The sequence below is a fragment of the Doryrhamphus excisus genome, chromosome 1, assembly GCF_030265055.1.
Source record: "Doryrhamphus excisus isolate RoL2022-K1 chromosome 1, RoL_Dexc_1.0, whole genome shotgun sequence".
NCBI classification, from domain to species: Eukaryota; Metazoa; Chordata; class Actinopteri; order Syngnathiformes; family Syngnathidae; genus Doryrhamphus; species Doryrhamphus excisus.
This window is the reverse complement of record NC_080466.1, coordinates 15,988,383-16,008,919: the sequence shown is the minus strand read 5'-3', so window position 1 is coordinate 16,008,919 and position 20,537 is coordinate 15,988,383. Positions and strand designations below refer to the sequence as shown.

The 20,537-nt window shown below is 41.3% G+C and overlaps 1 protein-coding gene and 1 long non-coding RNA gene across 5 annotated transcripts in view; one reads left to right on the top strand and one right to left on the bottom strand.

Moving 5' to 3' along the window:
• LOC131122958 (uncharacterized) overlaps positions 1-996 on the bottom strand; it is a 61,054-nt gene extending 60,058 nt beyond the window's left edge. Inside the window, exon 1 of the long non-coding RNA XR_009128677.1 lies at positions 658-996. This is a non-coding gene — a long non-coding RNA (uncharacterized LOC131122958). The remainder of the gene's footprint in view (positions 1-657) is intronic.
• On the top strand, positions 406-19,760 carry smad1 (SMAD family member 1). 4 transcript variants are annotated; one of them, XM_058065352.1, is made up of 8 exons: positions 406-583; positions 757-880; positions 12,085-12,614; positions 15,797-16,060; positions 16,123-16,239; positions 17,141-17,362; positions 17,795-18,051; positions 18,130-19,760. In XM_058065352.1, exons 3-8 carry the CDS (start codon positions 12,215-12,217, stop codon positions 18,271-18,273), a joined length of 1,404 nt encoding a protein of 467 aa, XP_057921335.1. In that variant the 5' UTR covers positions 406-583; positions 757-880; positions 12,085-12,214; the 3' UTR covers positions 18,274-19,760. The 4 variants fall into 4 exon arrangements, with proteins under 4 accessions (XP_057921335.1, XP_057921343.1, XP_057921325.1 ...); XM_058065360.1 differs by lacking the exons at positions 406-583; positions 757-880 and adding an exon at positions 2,442-2,979 and having other exon boundaries at positions 12,180-12,614; XM_058065342.1 differs by lacking the exons at positions 406-583; positions 757-880 and adding an exon at positions 2,446-2,979.
• The last annotated feature ends 777 nt before the right edge of the window (positions 19,761-20,537 follow it).

Below are 20,537 nucleotides of genomic sequence, written 5' to 3'. Positions count from 1 at the left end.
GCGCGAACCACTCGACCGCTGTGCAGCCCTCCGGGGACTTATGTTAGGTTAATTGGCGACCCCAAATTGTGAGAAAGTCTATGTCTATGATTTAGACACTTTTATCTCTGAAAAAGATCGAATCCAAAAATGTATCATCCGTATATCATGCTGTCATACTTCTTTTTACACTTGTATTATACATAGTTGAGTTTGTTTATGAAAACCTGCCTATCACGATTTGGGAGTTAGCACAGCTTGTCAGCTTGACAGCTTGTTTAGTTCCTTCTATACCTTAGTTCCTGTTCCTATGCTCTTATTTTGTAGCCACTTCCTTTCTATTCACTGGTTTCACACACCTGCCTCTGATTTTCTGTTCCCTATTTAGTTCAGGTGTTGTGTTGTGTTATATTGAAAATACAATAGTTAACTCAATCCACTTCAATCGAAGCCATTTTTCAAAAGCCTTCTCTCTCATTTTTGATGATTTTGACAGAATATCTGAAGGCTATATAGACATGTAAACACCAAAAGGAAAATTAGACAGGCAGAAAAGTTTCTTTCTACCGTTTGCTGCATTTTAGTAAACAGCAGTAGAACACAGGTACGTTTGTAAAAAATCTAAACACCAAAAAATAAATGTGTATTTCATGTTCGTTGCAATTAAGGTGACATTACCTCTTTAACCGAGATAGTCATCATAGTCTCTTTTCCTCTTTTTCATCATTTTCATTTTTCCCCTCCTTCCGTCCTTCATTTTTTTTATTTCACGTGCAGAGCGTTCCCGCCTCACTCAGACATGCTGTCGCCAGACTCGTGACGTCATCATCTGCGGCAAACATTTTTCCCTCCGCCTCGTCCTCGTCATCAGAGAGAGAAAATAGTCCCAACCCCGAACTTGGTGAGTGAGGGAATCACACAACGATTATTATTATTTATTATTAAACGACTTTGTAGGGTGTAATGAAATAAAAATATTACAATTTTAATATTGTATCCATGCAAAGTTGACTTTATTGTTATGTGCTGTCTGTTTCAATTCAGCGTTACGTACTCGAACTTTTATGAGTCCGCATTAAGATAGTGTTAAACTTGCCACAAAATTAAGTACACCTCTAAATGCATCACAAACGCTCATCTTTACACCTGAAAGTGATCATTACTGTAGTTTTGCAGTTGTTTCACTGCACTATTATTGTGATCTGTAAATAGTACCTCATGTTTCTGAATTTGGCTGCCTTCTGATGTAAAAAAGGGACAAGTTCAGGCAGCTTCCCTCCCTTTGCCCACGTTCTTGCCTGAAGGCTATTTTCATGCATTAGCCTGCATTATTAATGCGATGGCTTGAAGATGTGTCCAACTCTTCTTATTGAAAGATTATGCCTTGCAAATGCAACCGGAGGTTCGGTGTGTTCACGGGCATACAGTGTTTATCACCTTCCACAATGGAGCTCACTATCACATAAATACTCTCCTAAAAGCACCGCAAACGCAGCATACAACAAATAATAATCCCCTTTTTCAGCCCACATAATTGTTATGAAATACCATGTACAGTATCGGGAGGGAGCACTCCTGCCTTATAGAGGATCTTTGACTCGCGTTTTTGCAATAGACCCTCAAATGCAGCAGAGTGCTCCTGCCTTATAGAGGATCTTTGACTCACGTTTTTGCAATAGACCCTCAAATGCAGCAGAGTGCTCCTACCTTATAGAGGATCTTTGACTTGCGTTTTTGCAATAGACCCTCAAATGCAGCAGAGTGCTCCTGTCATATAGTGGATCTTTGACAAGGCTTTTCTTCAGTAAGTCTTCAGTAGGCAAACTTTGACAATTTTCTTCAATAGGTCTTCAAATACAGAAGAGAGCTGTAATATAGAGGATCTTTGACTTAAAACTGCACAGAGCTCTTGTCATTGCGATGATCTTGGACAAGGTTTTTTTGCAGTATGACATCATCAGCAGAGCGCTCCTATCATATAGAGGATCTTTGACAAGGCTTTTCTTCAGTAGGTCTTCAAAAATAGCAGGGAGTGCTCCTGTCTTATAGAGGATCTTTGACTCATGTTTTTGCAATAGACGCTCAAATGCAACAGAGTGCTCCTGTCATATAGAGGATCTTTGACAAGGCTTTTTTTCAGTAGGTCTTCAAAAACAGCAGGCAGCGCTCCTGCCTTATAGAGGATCTTTGACTGGCGTTTTTGCAGCAGATCCTTAAAAACCGCAAATCACTTATGAGACTCTTTGACTAGCTTTTTTGGCAGTAGGCCCTCAAATGCAGCAGAGTGCTTCTGCCTTATAGAGGATCTTTGACAAGCGTTTTGTGCAGCAGATCCTTAAAAAACGCACATCACTCCTGTAATGTAGAGAATCTTTGACTAGCTTTTTTGGCAGTAGGTCCTCAAAAACAGCAAAGTGCTCCATTCATACAGAGAGGATCTTTGACTAAAGTATTTGCAGTACGTCCTTAAATCAGCAGAGCACTCCTGTCATATAGACAGGATCTTTGACTAGCGTTTTTGCAATAAGTCCTTAAAACCAGAATAAGGCTCTTGTCAATTAGAGGATCTTTTTTTTCTTGTGTTCCACATGTAGGGTTAAATATGTAAAACTAGGAAGAGAAAGAAGACATAAAACAACATGATGCTGTACTGCAGTAGAGAGTACCTTCATCCTACATTTTGTACATTTTTTAAGTGACTAACCGCTTAACAGGGAGGAGAATAAAAGACAACCACTTAAAACTTGGCCAGAAGGACACATTTTGTCCACACTCACAGTTACATAATATCTAAATGAAGCGAAGAAGAAGCGTAAAAAAAAGTAGGCCTTGTTGTTGTCGGGGGAGGGGCGGGCTGTCCTGCGCAGTGATATTGGCGCAGGAGCGGAGGGTGATGAGTCCCCGCGACTCCCTGACGCCAGGCCGCATCACGCCACGCGCGGAGTGGAGCTCACTACAGGGGACACCATCCTGCCGCCGCCGCCGCACAAGACTCACAAGGTAATGCTTAAATTGTTTTTTTTTTAATAAACACCTTGTATTTTAATTTTATTGTATCCAATTCCAAATTTTATGTACATGTTTCACTGTTTTTCTTGTCGGGTTTGATTGTTTATGCTGTTTTTTGTAGCAAAGTAGAGCCATTCCCGGGTGGACTTTTCCCTCTTTTTCTTCCACTTTGAGGCACATTTCCCCTCTTTCAAGTCAACATAGTGACATTTTTACTCACTGACAACAATATTGAGGCGTTTTCATTGTCTATAAAGTCATTCTATTCCTACCTGGTGCAGCTGTAATGCTTCCAGATGCAACAAGATGCATGTAAACACTGCAAGCCAAACGTGGCTATGACAGTTGGACTTATTAACATACTAGTCTTGACAAATAGCTAGTTATCTTACTATTATGTGCAATTGCTGCTTCTTTATTACTTTTTTCCTTCACATATTGAAATGCTATCATTTTTATTAGCATAGAAAGGCTGTTTTATATTATTTTAGTTACAGTGGACTTTTTGCGCTTGAACGACTGTTGCAAATTTTAAATTTCAGTTATTTGTCGTTTTGTTTTCAGTCGCTCGCTTATTTTTACACTTGAATGAAAGTTAAGATTGACTTTTAGTTTTATATTATGTTAAAACTTGTTTTTTCATTTGAATTAGAAATAAATTTCGTTCACATTCGAATGACAGTTAAGAACATTAACTAATTAAACATTAGTTTATGTTATGTAGGATTAACTGCAGTTAACTTATGACTGTTTTATGTTATTTTAGCAACGGAGGCTCAATTATTCTCTACACTTGTTACCTTTCAGATGCATGTTTTTATTTACAGAGTTTGACTTATTTCTACAACTGTACTACAGTATAAAAGGTTGACATTTTGTTTATCTTTTTTTTTGGAGTGGTTAACTTATTTTTCCACTTGAATGAAAGTTAAGATGGTTGACATTTTGTTTTATATTATTTTAGAACTTATTTTTTTTTACATTCGAATGACAGTTAAGAATGTTAACATTAGTTTATGTTGTGGGATTAACTGCAGTTAACTTATTGCTGTTATGAAGGTTAACTGTTCTGTTATTTTAGGAATGGAGGCTCAATTGTTCTTTACACTTGTTACCTTTCAGATGTATGTTTTTATTTACAGAGATTGACTTATTTTTACAACTGTACTACAGTATAAAAGGTTGACATTTTGTTTATCTTCTTTTTTGTTACAGTGGTTAACTTATTTTTGCGCTTGAACGACTGTTGCGAATGTTAAGTTTCAGTTATTTGTTGTGTTGTTTTCAGTCGCTCGCTTATTTTTACACTTGAATGAAAGTTAAGATGGTTGACTTTATGTTTTATATTATTTTAGACCTTTTTTCATGCATTCGAATGACAGTTAAGAATGCTAACATTAGTTTATGTTGTAGGATTAACTGCAGTTAACTTATTGCTGTTATGAAGGTTAACTGTTCAGTTATTTTTCCGCTTGAATGACAGTTCAGAAGGTTGACTTTTAATTTAGATTTTTTATTTTTATTTTTGGAGAATCACGAATAATAACACATATGACATATTTTAGCTCTAACCTCATCATATGTTGATGCCACTAAACGAATAACCGGTGACTGTCATAGCATGCTAAATCTTCCATGTTGTATTATCCTCCCACCAAGCCTCTTTGAGGCATCCCGATGTGTGTGTCAGTCAATGAGTGTGTCAGCACCATCGATGACATATCACATTACCGTCAATTGTGACCTTTACTTGTGCTATTGTCCTCCGTCGCCGTTTCACTTTACTATACTCTTCAAAGTGAAGCATTCGTTCCACGTAAAGGACTCCAATCAAAAGTGTAAATATAGGTTAGCGGCATTCCTGCACGCAGTCACAACACGGGCCCAGACGACAACATCGGCTGCTGCCATATGTCGAGGTGTCCCTCCTAACGGGACGCTAACCCTACAACATGGAGTGCCGTGCATGGTTGCGATAGCTGTTTTGTTGGACTTTAGCCGGGGTCAAGGGTCAGGGCTAAGGCCCCGTCCACACGGGAACGCTGTTGAGATTTTTTGTTTTTGGTAGGTTGAAAAAAGTTGGCGTCCACATTGTACTGGATTACTATCAATGACCCAAACAGCTGCGGGTTAGTTCGGTAATCGATTAACCGTTGATTAATTGATTAATTGTTGCAGTTGTAATCATTTCTACAGCACAAACCAAAGCATCGGCTATGCAGGATTTATGTGTGAAAGGGGCGAACACTTGCTCAAGCTCACTGTGGAAATAAAGCCCATGGCTCGGACAAAATGTAGCACCGCCAGGCTAGCAGTTAGCGAGCTTGTTTATATTTCGTAAAAAAAGACTTAAACCAGGCCTCACGGAGATCGAGTGGTTAGCGCGTAGACCTCACAGCTAGGAGACCAGGGTTCAATTCCACCCTCGCCCTCACCCTTGCATGTTCTCCCCGTGCATACGTTTTTTTTACGTGGGTTTTCTCCGGGTACTCCGGTTTCCTCCCACATTCCAAAAACATGCTTGGTTAATTGGCGACTCCAAATTGTCCATAGGTATGAATGTGAGTGTGAATGGTTGTTTGTCTATATGTGGCCTGTAATTGGCTGGCCACCAGTCCAGGGTGTACCCCGCCTCTCGCCCCAAGACAGCTGGGATAGGCTCCAGCACCCCTGTGACTCTCGTGAGGATAAGTGGTAGAAAATGAATGAATGAATGTTGTTGTTTTTTTTTGTTTTTTTAATGTTTCCAGTCAATAGGTGTCAGTAATGTCACACTGATGAAACAACAGCAGCCGCAGGAAGTATGGTACAGAACAGGAAGTTAAAAAAACAACAAGGAACTCTCCCAATGCTAATATTATGTCTTGTTTATATCTTATATATGCTATTTCCTCTTATTATACCTACCATAATGGGTAATACAAGCATCTAGAGGGCGCTAACCACTCGACCTCCGTGCAACAAAAACATACATTTGTAAAATTGTTATTTTGGTGTTCATCATTTTATGTACTTTGACATAGTATTTTAATATAAAATAATATTATGATTCTGATGATTGATTTAGAAGATGTAGATGCCATTTTGAGTCAACTTTAAACGTTTCATGATGTGACGCCGAGGTGTGTGAGAAGACTATTTGCATGCTATGGCAGCTCTGTGTGAAAAATAGCTGGGAGATTTCAAATTCCAGCTTCTAGCCAGGGCAAATTTGAGCAGCTTATTGCGTTTTTTTTTTTTATATTTGGCATTTTTTTCATAGTACTTCATAATTTTTAGTTTGATACAACTAACGCCGATAAGGAATCATCATCGGATTTGCCATAATTTCCGCCTATTGTGTGGGCTCTGCTTTTTGTCATCCTTTGGAAAGCAGATAGTGGGGGAGTCTTCCCACTCTTAAAAACACCCACTGCGTCTCAGATCTGTGGCATTACTGTCACTCTCACTTTCCTCCCCACTCGCTCTGCGTTAAAACCTTTCTCCCGCCATCACTCTCCCTTCCTGCGCTTCTCTGTTTATAGCCAGTGACCCCATTGAACAGGGACCGGGGAGGGGAGGGGGGTTAATGGAGGCCCCCGTCCAGGACCCAACTGATAAATAATGTAGCTTCTTTATAATGCTCCGTCCACCCGCCCACCCCCTCCCCCGGGGGAGGCTGCAGAGCATCATTAGTGCCTCCTCATCCTGCACAACCCGGGCCTAAATTGATTAACAGACACTGGAGCGGTGCAAAGCGATCCGTGGGGCTCGTGCGGCGGCTAACATCTCACGCCGGGGCGGGTCGAAACCCACCGTTTGGCCGTGCTGCACCGACCGACCTCATTAGCCACAGTTTCTGACCACCATGGCGGCATAAAGAGGTAATATGGATGCAGAGAACTTGGTGCAGTAGCAACTGTTTTACGAGACAGCCGGGTAAATGCGGCGGTGTGTTTGTGCTTTTACAAGGAAGGCCGCAGCCACCGTCGGCATCTGTAGCGTTTTACTGTGTACCGCAGCAACACGAGGCTGTGGTGTTCATTAACACTTTGTTAATTGTTGTGGTTGGAGTTTGAAGTGGTTTACGCTGGTTGTAATGCACACATATTGTGAGATGTTTGTAATATTGTGGTTAGTTAATACAGTAGGGCCCCCGAATAGCATTCAAAGCCCTGCAAATTTGTGGATTTTTGTTGAAAAAAATTTACTTTTTCACCCCCTGAAAATAGTTTTTTTTCCTCACAGAAAACATGTGTCAGTCGGCAATAATTGATATGGTAATGGTAATGGTTTTATTTCATTTAAACATGCATCAGATTACAATTGAGTGCATCCCATAATCAGTTCACAGTTCCACACGTCCGAAAGGAGTAGGAAGAAGCAAAGCTTATTAAATCCTACCCCTCCATCTGGTACTTTTACAATCAGTAACTGTTACATTTGTTCACTTCCTGCTTTCCTAATATAATTTAAGTTTTTTTTATTTAATTTTCGCCCTGTGATTGGCTGGCCACCAGTCCAGGGTGTACCCCGCCTCTCGCCCGAAGACAGCTGGGATAGGCTCCAGCACCCCCGCGACCCTCGTGAGGAAAAGCGATAGAAAATGAATGAATGAATGAATTTGAACATGCATCAGATTACAATTGAGTGCATCACATAATCAGTTCACAGTTCCACATGTCCAAAAGGAGTAGGAAGAAGCAAAGCTTATTAAATCCTACCCCTCCATCTGGTACTTTTACAATCAGTAACTGTTACAGTTGTTCACTTCCTGCTTTCCATAATACAGTTTACTTTTACAATCAGTAACTGTTACATTTGTTCACTTCCTGCTTTCCTCATATAATTTAAGTTTTTTAATTTAATTTTAATTGTTTGTGAAATGAGTAAAAATATTTGTGAAATGGATAAAAATGTTTGTGAAATGGATAAAAATGTTAGTGAAATGGATAAAAATTGTTTGTGAAATGCATGAAAATGTGTTTTTCTTTGGAAAACAAAGAAATTTGCAAATGTGATCCCAAACTTTTGAGCTGTAGTTTATGTACACTGAACTACGTAAAGCCTTTTTGAGTCATGGTGTCAGATTCAAACAAAACACAACCAATAGAGTTCACATATGAGCGCCGTCTGTGCAATATCGTTGACCCGTCTCAGGCAATTCAGTATCCTTGCAGTGAATTAATGTCACCAGTGTGCCAACTGGTGATGTATCTTGCTATTCTATTGGCCCCGTTCTTGACTCTCTTACATAGGGAGGAGTATCTCTCATTTTGAATTTGGCGACGAGATGCGCTGATATTTTATGAACGACTCTTTCATGTAGTCTCCATCTGAAACAGTATGCAATAGAAATACACCAAGAAAGAATACACAAAGTGTATGTGTCAGAAGAATAATAGCGCAAATGACACAATTGGGGTGTGGGTTATGTGTCATGTTTTATCTTTTGTGCGTCACGGTTCAAAAGTAGAAGTCATTTTTTCACTGTAAATGCAGCCTTTAGCGTGTACTGTAGTTCTCCTGGTATGTCGCCTTCCCAAGTGGTTGGTTGCCTGCCTTTTTTTTTTTCATATAAAAATGCCACCGCATTCCATTCCTGCTGTCACACAGGCGTGCCAACCAATCAGTTACTAGCTCAGCCTTTTTGGGTACTGCATCACTGTGGTTGGTACCCCAAACGCATGGGCGACAAAATGTGCTAGGGTAAGCATCACTTCCAAAAAATGAAAAAAATTTCAGATGAGAAGATTCCACACAAAGTGCTGCTTAAACATCTGGAACACACTTTTAAATGTCCCCTGCTGTCTTTTTCACTGCAGCTGGCGGCCATACTCCAGGGACAATTCCACTATAATACACCCTCCCCATCCCCGGGCAGTGAGTAACATGCGAGTGCAGGCTGACTCGAACGCCTCCGATATGGCTGTGAGCCGAGCGTTATCTGTTGAGGCATTCAAAATATAAATAAGGACTTTTTCTCCTGGTCTATTTATAGAAACAGACAAGAATGTTTTGTGTGGCCCAAACAGGAATTTGGTACAAAAGTATTTTGAATGTTCCAGCTAAACGCACCTACACAATCTAAAACAAGAAGTGGGCATCATTGAGGGGGTACAATATGTGTCGTTTTTTTTAAGGGGGTGTTTTGGCCTTTCGGAAAAAGAATAATGATAATATCTGATTGTAATATAATTCAATAATTTCCATGCTTTTTTTTTTTCCAATATTTCAACTTTCTTAAATAATGTGATGTGCTATATATATATCACTACATTGACACTTACTATGGTACCCATTATGTCATTGGATGCTCATATCACCTCGTACTTCAGTATGTGACAAAAAAAATAAAATTATAATTAAATTACATTAAAAAATAAAATAAAATAAAATAAATAAATTAATAAAATAAAATAAAAAAATTTAAACAAAAATTATATTAGGAAAACAGGAAGTGAACAAATGTAACAATTACTGATTGTAAAAGTACAGTAAACCTGGGATATATCGGATTCAATTGTTCCCACTGGTTTTGTCCGATATAAGCGAAATCCGTTATATGCGTATACCGGAAAATGTCCGTTTTACGCATATATCGGATTTATATCCGGTATATGCGTAAATCGGATTTTATCCATTATAAAAAGGCACTTCCTTGACTATGTTTCCAATGTACCTGGACGCGCAGGCAACGCTGCAAACGCTGCAAATGACGTCGTATAGCGGCCTGTCACCATTCGGCGAATCGGAGCGCCACAATGCGGCCATCCGATATATGCGAGGGAAATTTAATGGAAATGCATTGGAACAGGACTGGAGATTTTGTCCGAAATAGGCGAAATCCGTTATAAAAAATCCGATATATGCAATGATTTTTTAATTGGAAATGCATTACAGAAAAATCAGTTTTTTTTTATCTGTCCGTTGTGAGCGAATTTCCGATATATCCGAGTCCGATATATCTGAGGTTTACTGTACTAGACGGAGGAGTAGGATTTAGTTGAACTACATTGAAGTACATTGACAAGGATACAAGGATGAAGAGTCTTGAAACAGTCATGATGTGCTATATATATCACTATATTGACACTTACTATGGTTCCCATTATGTAATTGGATGCTCATATCACCTCGTACTTCGGTACGGGACAAAAAATAAAAAAAAACAACAACATAAAAAACCTTAAACTATATTAGGAAAGCAGGAAGTGAACAAATATAACAGTTACTGATTGTAAACGTACCAGATGGAGGGGTAGGATTTAATAAGCTTTGCTTCTTCCTACTCCTTTTAGACATGTGGAACTGTGAACTGATTATGGGATGCACTCGATTGTAATCTGATGCATGTTCAAATGAAATAAAACCATTACCATTACCATAAATAACTTGCCTCACAGAAATGAGACATACAAATGTGATGGATACAAGGTATTTAAAAAAAAACACACTGATAAAAGTCAGGGACGGGGTACATTTTGGAAACCCCCTTCAAACTCCCCCATCCTGCACCTGTGGAAAAACCTGCACAACTCAGCAAAACAGGAACGATGCTGTTGTTGTGATGGTGATGACAGACATGAAGACACAACTACGCCATCTGTTTCCTGTTGCTCCGCTACGGCAGATGTGCGATACTATAACCACACACTCCCCTTTTTTCCTGCCCGAGTTTGAACGTCATGACTGTGTCGGATCAGTCCAGGACCCCAGGAGGCCAGACTAAGTATAGATGATATAGTATAGATATCGTAATGTTCCTGTCAGGGTGCTCGGTTTTTAGTAAGTGACCAATACACCGTTAAAAAAAGCACCTGTCCAAAGCGGTCTATATGTGTGCTATCCAACTAATATAGAAATCGAAATTTAATCCCATAATCTGAAGAGCAGGCCAAGAATAACTTAGCGAGCATTCTTAATGATGTATTTATTTCCTGCTGGTGGGAAATACAATATACTGCAGGCTTTACAGTCAGTGACGAGGCACTTAGTAGCCCACGCTTGCATGCTGGTTTTCAGTTCTGGTGTCTGCCCCTCTTTTTGCCTTCACAGAAAACATAAAAAAGACGACAAGGAGCATCACAACGACTTTTGTTTTAAATGCTCATACAGTATGTATATGTGCCAGTGAATGGCTCCCACGGGAGCTAACTGAATGGACAGATTTATCCATGCACTTCCTTTTTATTGTCCTGCCGTGGGCCGACTGTTTGTTAGTGGGCATTGTTGAAGCATCGTAGAACTTTTTCACCGAAGATCTACTTCCTCTGATAACGCAATGGCCTCCTTTTGAAACATCATTTTGAATCAATGAGAGTCACTAAATGGCAGGAGACGCCTATAAAATATAAAATAACATGAAGTTACCATATTTACATTATGACAATGCTTCTCAAATAGTGGGGCGATTCATTCATTCATTTTCTACTGCTTATTTTCATGAGGGTTGCGGGGGTGCTGGAGCCTATCCCAGCTGTCTTCTTGCAAGAGGACTGGTGGCCAGCCAATCACAGGACACATATAGACAAACAATCATTCACACTCACATTCATACCTATGGACAATTTGGAGTCGCTAATTAACCTAGCATGTTTCTGGAATGTGGGAGGAAACAGGAGTAGCATCGTTGTTTAGACATTTTGTCTAAAAATGCACTCCCCGCTCTGTTTTCGTTTTTCTTCTTTTCTATCCCCTCCTGTTCCGGTTCTGACCACTACAAATTTGCAAAACAACAAAACATCATTCATTCATTCATTTTCGACCGCTTTTCTTCACAAGGGTCGCGGGGGTTGCTGGAGCCTATCCCAGCTGTCTTCGTGCAAGAGGCGGGGTACACCCTGGACTGGTGGCCTGCCAATCACAGGGCACATACTATAGACAAACAACCATTCACACTCACATTCATACCTATGGACAATTTGGAGTCGCTAATTAACCTAGCATGTTTTTGGAATGTGGGAGGAAACCGGAGTACCCGGAGAAAACCCACGCATGCACGCGGAGAACATGCAAACCGAGGGTGGAATTGAACTCCGGTCTCCTAGCTGTGAGGTCTGCGTGCTAACCACTTGTTCTATTCGGCTTCTTCTATTTCTCATTTTTGTCTTGCAGAAAATCATCCATTTTGGATATCCTCAAAGACCTCAACAGCGACCCTTCTCTAAAACTGGACCTCCATCTGCCGCCCCACCCTTCTTTTGCCCCAGCAGAGAAGGAGAGCGGGAGGGCTGCCCCGTCCATCATGAACGTCACCTCGCTCTTCTCCTTCACCAGCCCGGCTGTCAAGCGTCTGCTGGGCTGGAAGCAGGGCGACGAGGAGGAGAAGTGGGCCGAGAAGGCCGTGGACGCCCTGGTGAAGAAACTGAAGAAGAAGAAAGGCGCCATGGAGGAGCTGGAAAGGGCGCTCAGCTGCCCCGGTCAGCCCAGCAGCTGCGTCACCATCCCCCGCTCGCTGGACGGCCGGCTGCAGGTGTCGCACAGGAAGGGCCTGCCGCATGTCATCTACTGCCGCGTGTGGCGCTGGCCCGACCTGCAGTCTCACCACGAGCTCAAGGCGCTCGAGTGCTGCGAGTACCCATTTGGTTCCAAGCAGAAGGATGTGTGCATCAACCCTTACCACTACAAACGTGTGGACAGCCCAGGTCAGTGTTTTGTCACACAGAATTTCCACACACCAGCAACCGTCCCCTCAAGGGGGCAATACAATAGTAATTCATCTTGGATGTACTTTAGAGTAGTCAGTGTACAGCTTGATTTATAATCCACTGAATATGTCAACATATAAATATTCTATTTAGGGTCGCACGGCGATCGAGTGGTTAACGCGCAGACCTCACTGCTAGGAGACCAGGGTTCAATTCCACTCTCGGCCATCTCTGTGTGGAGTTTGCATGTTCTCCCCGTGCATGCGTGGGTTTTCTCCGGGTACTCCGGTTTCCTCCCACATTCCAAAAACAAGCTAGGTTAATTAGCGACTCCAAATTGTCCATAGGTATGAATGTGAGTGTGAATGGTTGTTTGTCTATATGTGCCCTGTGATTGGCTGGCCACCAGTCCAGGGTGTACCCCGCCTCCCGACCGAAGACAACTGGGATAAGCTCCAGCATCCCTGCGACATTCCAAAAACATGCTAGGTTAATTTGCGACTCCAAATTGTCCATAGGTATGAATGTGAGTGTGAATGGTTGTTTGTCTATATGTGCCCTGTGATTGGCTGGCCACCAGTCCGGGGTGTACCCTGCCTCTGGGGTAGGCTCCAGCACCCCCGCGACCCTTGTGAGGATAAGCGGTAGAAAATGACTGCCAACCAGTCCAGGGTGCATCCCACCTTCTGCCCAAAGTCCGCTGGGGTAGGCTCCAGCACCCCCGCGACCCTCCTGAGAATAAGCGGTAGAGAATTAATGAATGAATGAATGGCGACCAGTCCAGGGTGCACCCCACCTCTCGGGCAAAGTCAGCTGGGATAGGCTCGAGCACCCCCGCGACATTCCAAAAACATGCTAGGTTAATTGGCGACTCCAAATTGTTTATAGGTATGAATGTGAGTGTGAATGGTTGTTTGTCTATATGTGCCCTGTGATTGGCTGGCCACCAGTCCAGGGTGTACCCCGCCTCTTGCCCAAAGACAGCTGGGATAGGCTCCAGCACCCCCGTGACCCTTGGATAAGCGGTACCTATGGACAATTTGGAGTCGCTAATTAACCTAGCATACCTGGAGAAAGAACATGCAAACTCCACACAGTGGAATTGAACCCTGGTCTCCTAGCTGTGAGGTCTGCGCGCTAACCACTCGTCCACCGTGCAGCCATCCGGGGACTCATGCTAGATTAATTGGCGACTCCAAAAATGTATTATGCATTATGATACAGTATAATAAAAATGCTGGCTGAAATGTCATAGATGAAAGAATACGTGTGACAAAAGTGAGGATACACACCCTACGCCTGCACACGTTTTCAGTTTTTTTGGGAGGGTGGTTGAACAGGAAGCCCGCCACCCACATACAATAGGAGGAAAGAGCGGCTGCCTGCCTTGCACACTTTTTTTGTTTTAGCAGCCGTAGGGCGGTAGGAGGGGGATAAAAGCGAGGGCTGGAGGTGATTCAACCCTACAGCACCTGTCTGTCTACACTACCCCTTCCCACACACACACAAACACACACACACACACTTCCTGTCAATCTCCCGGCACTATTCCACCAAGAACCTCAGCTGTCAGCCCTTTAAATAAAAACCACAGTGAGCATGCATCGCAGATGTCTATTATATCAGCAGAGGCTTTATTTATCTGCCATCGACTATTTATAGACACAAGCTATCTTCACCGTTTCTATGCGCTGCACCTGAATAGGCCGCACATAGTTTACCTCGCTGGTGATGAATTCCTCAAGAGCGGCTGGCCTCCAAATGTCCTTTCAGTACAGAAATCTGAGAGTGAGAGACAAATACAGCTGGAAGACGCCGACAGAGGAAAGGCTGACTCTTCAAAAAGAGATTCTCAGGAAGCAGATAAAATTACCGAAACATTTGAAAACACTTCTATGCTAGGACTACGTTAAAAAGCCATAGCATTTCAGTATGTGGAATCAAACTATGGAATGGATTGAGTAAGCACCTCAAACAATGCACAATGATGAGCCAATTCAAGAAACAATACAAGCAGTTGATGTTTTCTAAATACAAGGATGAAGACTCTTGAACCAGTCATGATGTGCTATATATATCACTATATTGACACTTACTATGGTACACATTATGTCATTGGATGCTCATATCACCGTGTACTTCGGTACGTGACAAAAAAAATAAAATGAAATAAATAAATAAAACTTAAACAAAAAAAATTAATCAAATAAAAGTTAAAAAAAAAACTATATTAGGAAAGCAGGAAGTGAACAAATGTAACAGTTACTGATTGTAAAAGTACAAGATGGAGGGGTAGGATTTAATAAGCTTTGCTTCTTCCTACTCCTTTTGGACATGTGGAACTGTGAACTGATTATGGGATGCACTCGATTGTAATCTGATGCATGTTCAAATGAAGTAAAACCATTACGATTACCGTATTAGCCACAACACAATAAAACTAGTATGTGGCCCAAAATAAATAAATAAATAAATATAAAAAAGAAATACTAAATGAATAAAAAAATGCATAAATATATCTAATTTTTAATAAAATAAAAAATTAAATTATATTAGGAAAGCAGGAAGTGAACAAATGTAAGTTACTGATTGTTAAAGTACCAGATTGTATTAGCCACAATACAATAAAACTAGTATGTGGCCCAAAATAAATAAATAAATATAAAAAATAAATACTAAATAAATACACACATATATATAATTTTTAATAAAAAATATTAAATTATATTAGGAAAGCAGGAAGTGAACAAATGTAACAGTTACTGATTGTAAAAGTACCAGATGGAGGGGTAGGATTTAATAAGATTTGCTTCTTCCTACTCCTTTTGGACATGTGGAACTGTGAACTGATTATGGGATGCATTCAATTGTAATCTGATGCATGTTCAAATGAAATAAAACCATTACCATTATTGCATACCGTTTTGATGCAAATTTCTGAATGTTATTGTAGTTTATTAAAGACTCATGGACATCATTATTGATGCATAAACACTCTCATATCTGTCAGTATGGTTTCCTTGAAAAGACAAAACAAACGAAGGATATGACCTTGGCTGACTTACTGATGACTCTTCACACCCTGACATGAAACAGATGAGTTCATGTACCAGCAGAAATACAGATAATCCAATTGTTAGTCACTTCCTCTTTCAACAAACATCTGTCTTTGTTCTCAGTGCTGCCCCCTGTGTTGGTACCGAGGAACAGCGAGTTCAACGCCAAGCACACCATGCTGCCCCGCTTCCGCAACCCTTTACAGCAGAACGAGCCGCACATGCCTCAGAACGCCACATTCCCAGAGTCCTTCGCGCCGGGCAACCCCGTGCAATTCCCACATTCACCGGGAAACAGTTTCCCGAGTTCGCCGGGCGGCGGCAGCAACGCCACTTTCCCCAATTCACCCTCCAGCTCCGACCCCGGCAGCCCTTTCCAAATGCCAGGTGAATTCCAGAGGTTCTTGCATCTTCCTCTACATGTCAGCTGACTTTTTATGTTTTTTTAGAGACGCCCCCTCCTGCGTACATGCCCCCAGAGGAGCCGATGACTCAGGACTGCCCCCAGCCGATGGACACCAACCTCTTGGTGCCGACTTTGCCTCTTGAGACGAACAACCGGGCAGGTAACACCACGTTCTTACCCTCTCCATCTTTATGAACCTGTACCTGGTGTCCAGGTTGAAGAGTTTCATTCAAGTGTCGTTGTAAAAGTGTCCTTCTGGAATGTTCTCAAATCGCCACTCGGAATTTTCCTCTCATTTTGTGTGGAAGTGGTAACTTTTTGTCTTTGTTGTCCTTCTTCCCCACCCCATTTGAAACACTTCTAGTGTAAGTACAAGTATAGAATGAAGTGAAGATGCTAACTACTGCACGGCGGTCGAGTGGTTAGCGCGCAGACCTCACAGCGAGGAGACGAGGGTTCAATTCCACCTTCGGCCATCTCTGTGTGGAGTTTGCATGTTCTCCCCGTAGGTTTCCGCCCACATTCCAAAAACATGCTAGGTTAATTAATTAGCCACTCCAAATTGTCCATAGGTATGAATGTGAGTGTGAATGGTTGTTTGTCTATATGTGCCCTGTGATTGGCTGGTCCCGTCTCTCGCCCAAAGACAGCTGGGATAGGCTCCAGCACCCCCGCGACCCTCGTGAGGAAAAGCGGTAGAAAATGAATGAATGAATGAATGAACTACTGTAGTTAGCTCAGTAGCTTGCTACGCTAGCAATGGCCATCTATTATGTCCCTGCGGTGATCCCCTAGCCTGTGCAATGTGGTGTAAACAAAGAATAATAGGATTGTAAAGGTGACTAGGGTGGCTCTAATAATGTTAAAACACATATTTAGAAAGTCAAAAACAGGTTTTATGTGCTCAAACTACAAAAATATTTTGCTAAGATGCTAAGTGAGGTTCCACTTGTGTACAATACAATAATCCATAAAATCAAAGCTCAAATTGAGCTATCCTTTGCTTGTGAGAGCATGTTCAGCTCGAACCCTGTGACCTCTCAAATGTGTTTCCTGTGCAGATGTGCAGCCCGTGGCCTACGAGGAGCCCAAGCACTGGTGCTCAATTGTTTACTATGAGCTCAACAACCGCGTCGGCGGGGCCTTCCAGGCGTCCTCCACCAGCGTGCTCGTAGACGGCTTCACTGACCCCTCCAACAACCGCAACCGCTTCTGCCTCGGTCTACTCTCCAATGTCAACCGCAATTCCACCATCGAGAACACCCGGCGGCACATCGGCAAAGGTAAACTTTGACGAATGACTCCAAGTCAATTTGTATTTTGCGACAATGAAGACAAATAATTGAATTGAATTGAATTGAATTTAATTTAATTTTTTACTTTACTTTACTTTACTTTCGCACTGCGGTGCACTTTACTTTAATTTACTTTAATTTACTTTAATTTACTTTAATTTACTTTAATTTACTTTAATTTACTTTAATTTACTTTAATTTACTTTAATTTACTTTAATTTACTTTAATTTAATTTACTTTAATTTACCTTACCCTTCTTTACTTTACTTTACTTTACTTTCGCACTGCGGTGCACTTTAATTTAATTTAATTTAATTTAATTTAATTTAATTTTTTACTTTACTTTACTTTACTTTACTTTCACACTGCGGTGCACTTTACTTGACTTGACTTGACTTTTGTTTCCCCACACCGCCAAGGTGTCCATCTGTACTACGTCGGCGGCGAGGTCTACGCCGAGTGCCTGAGTGACAGCAGCATCTTCGTCCAGAGTCGCAACTGCAACTACCACCATGGCTTCCACCCCACCACCGTGTGCAAGATCCCCAGCGGCTGCAGCCTGAAGATCTTCAACAACCAGGAGTTTGCCGAGCTGCTGGCCCAGTCGGTCAACCACGGCTTTGAGGCCGTGTACGAGCTCACCAAGATGTGCACCATCCGCATGAGCTTTGTGAAGGTCGGTACCGCCATGTATGCCATCTTGTATCCAGGTCGGTACTTTTTTTCTCAGCATGTTTATTTCTGTGTCCCACAGGGCTGGGGAGCCGAGTACCATCGCCAGGATGTGACCAGCACCCCCTGCTGGATTGAGATCCACCTGCATGGACCCCTGCAGTGGCTGGATAAGGTTCTAACTCAAATGGGTTCCCCCCACAACCCAACATCATCTGTCTCCTAGACCGTCCTTGTGGTCAGCCACAGCATTTTTAGCCCAAGTAGCAAGACCGGTGGTCCCGAGCGGGTCCCAGACCAGTTTATACCTGATTGCCTGAGTTAGACGACATAACAAGCCGCTGATCTGGGACCTGGTTTGTTTTCTACTTGAAGGACGTCTAAGTGGGCACATTTACAGACTGGGAGAGGAGCAAGCAGAGAGAGCGTGATGCAACTGGAAGATACTTGATCTCTGTGACCAACCAAAATAATCCAACCATCACACTCCTCGATGAGCGCCCGCTGATTTTTGTTCCGTTTATTCTCGATCATGCCTATATGCAAACCTTCGCTTCCAAGCAGTACTGTTCGGTTTGGACCTTTTCGGGATCAAGTTCTGTCGATTTGGATAACATAATAATGCTAAAAAACCTCAATAGCCGTACCGTCCGCATGGCTAGTAAGGAACTAGCTACTACTGGCTCGCTTATGCTGCATGCACAAAGAACCGTCCCTGTGTATTTGCTTTGTATTTGGTCGATAATGTTGCAGTACTGCCAGAAAACTGTAGGGCATTTTGGAGCTTGCTTTCAAAGCTTGCGACTGCAGCCTGGCGAATCAGAATCCGATCCCCCGATTTTCGTAACCATCCATGACCAGATTTTGTAATGCATTTAATCAATCCGATGTTTGGTTAGTGTTACATCATGTTTACCATTACAAACCATGCCAAACCGAGCTGTACCGAACTGTACCGCTTTGGTTTTTAGCATACGTTGTTCAAATCATTATGCAACATTCCAGGTCACTGGGATTGCAGTCTATTCATGACATGTATGAAAGTTAGTAAAACTCAGTGTATAAAATGTCAATGTCAATCATTACTAAAGAATATAAGAGGAATTTCGGGGAATTTACTCGAGTAAATTGCACGAAATAAGGGCATTTCCGATGTTTCAAATGTTTAAATACCGCTCATTGTCATTTGTTACGCTTGTGTTTTTAACGATAAAGTTTTTGGTGCAAATAGTGTTTCTAGATGTATTCAATGTTAGAATATGTGCTGTGTTGTCTGGTTTTGCAACTGCGTAGTTTTGGGGGTAGTGTAGCGCTACACGTAACTTGACACGGCTCGGCATGTATTCATCAAAAGTACGCACACATTAACTGAGCAAGATTTGTTTGTTGGTTGTCGAAATGAAATGACTGAAAATGTCGAGCATTCACATATAAGTTCATTGTGTCCAAAAAAAAAGTGTTACCAATAGGCCATCCATATCAATTTTATGTTGTCATTCATTTTTTATTTGCTGTTAAACTGTTATACTCGCTACATTCTTTTTGTATTTTTCATGTTTTTGTCTGCACTTTCGCACATTGCCTCTTTTTTTCCATCAATATTGTTTTTTTCCCCCCAATTTTGGCTCAGTCAAACTCCCAGAAAAGCAGTTTTATTCCATGAATACCAGGACTCTACTGGAGAATTCAAATAAATTTGTTTCAGTATTTGGAGTCATGTATTTTTTTTAATGTCTTGAGTATGCATGCTTTTAATTACAGGCCACCCAAGTTAAGAAAAATATGCAATGGCACATCCAAAAACTGTGCTTTGTGTATGTTAGTGTGCTTGGCAAATTGAGATATACTCTCTAACATTTACGTACAGTATATGTGGATGTTAAACTGCAGTATTGCTGATCGTCAGTTTATTTTGCTATCATTTGCAATGAAAACTTCAATAAAATAACTTACTGGAATCTCCTCTGGAGTTTTGTTTAGTTTAGTGCAGGGGTCTTCAAAGTGCGATCCATTCAGCCTACCGTCATGGAGAAAGTTTTCTGCTCACACCAGACTGTTTACTTACTTACCAGGGGTGGACTATTTCACACTCCACTTATTGGGTTAGTGTGTAACGTTTTGTTGAATTTAATGATGGGACGGGCATGTCCCATCATGGTTCACTGTGTGTGTTAGTTTGGCTTTGGTCATTTTCACCTCCATTGCGCTACTTATTTGAGATGTTCTTATTCTGTTATTGTGACAATTGCTGTTAACTTTTATTTTACATTTTTTTATTGTAACTGTTATTATTTATTTTTATTTATTATTATTTATACATTTATATAATTATAAATATAATTATATATTATTTATTTATTATAATTATTTATTATTATTATTATTATTAAGAAGTGTAGCGAGGTTAAACAGCTACATAAATTACATTAATAATCTTTTGACTGAACTGTGAAAATGTTTTTGGTGAATAGTTATGTTAAAACTAGAGCT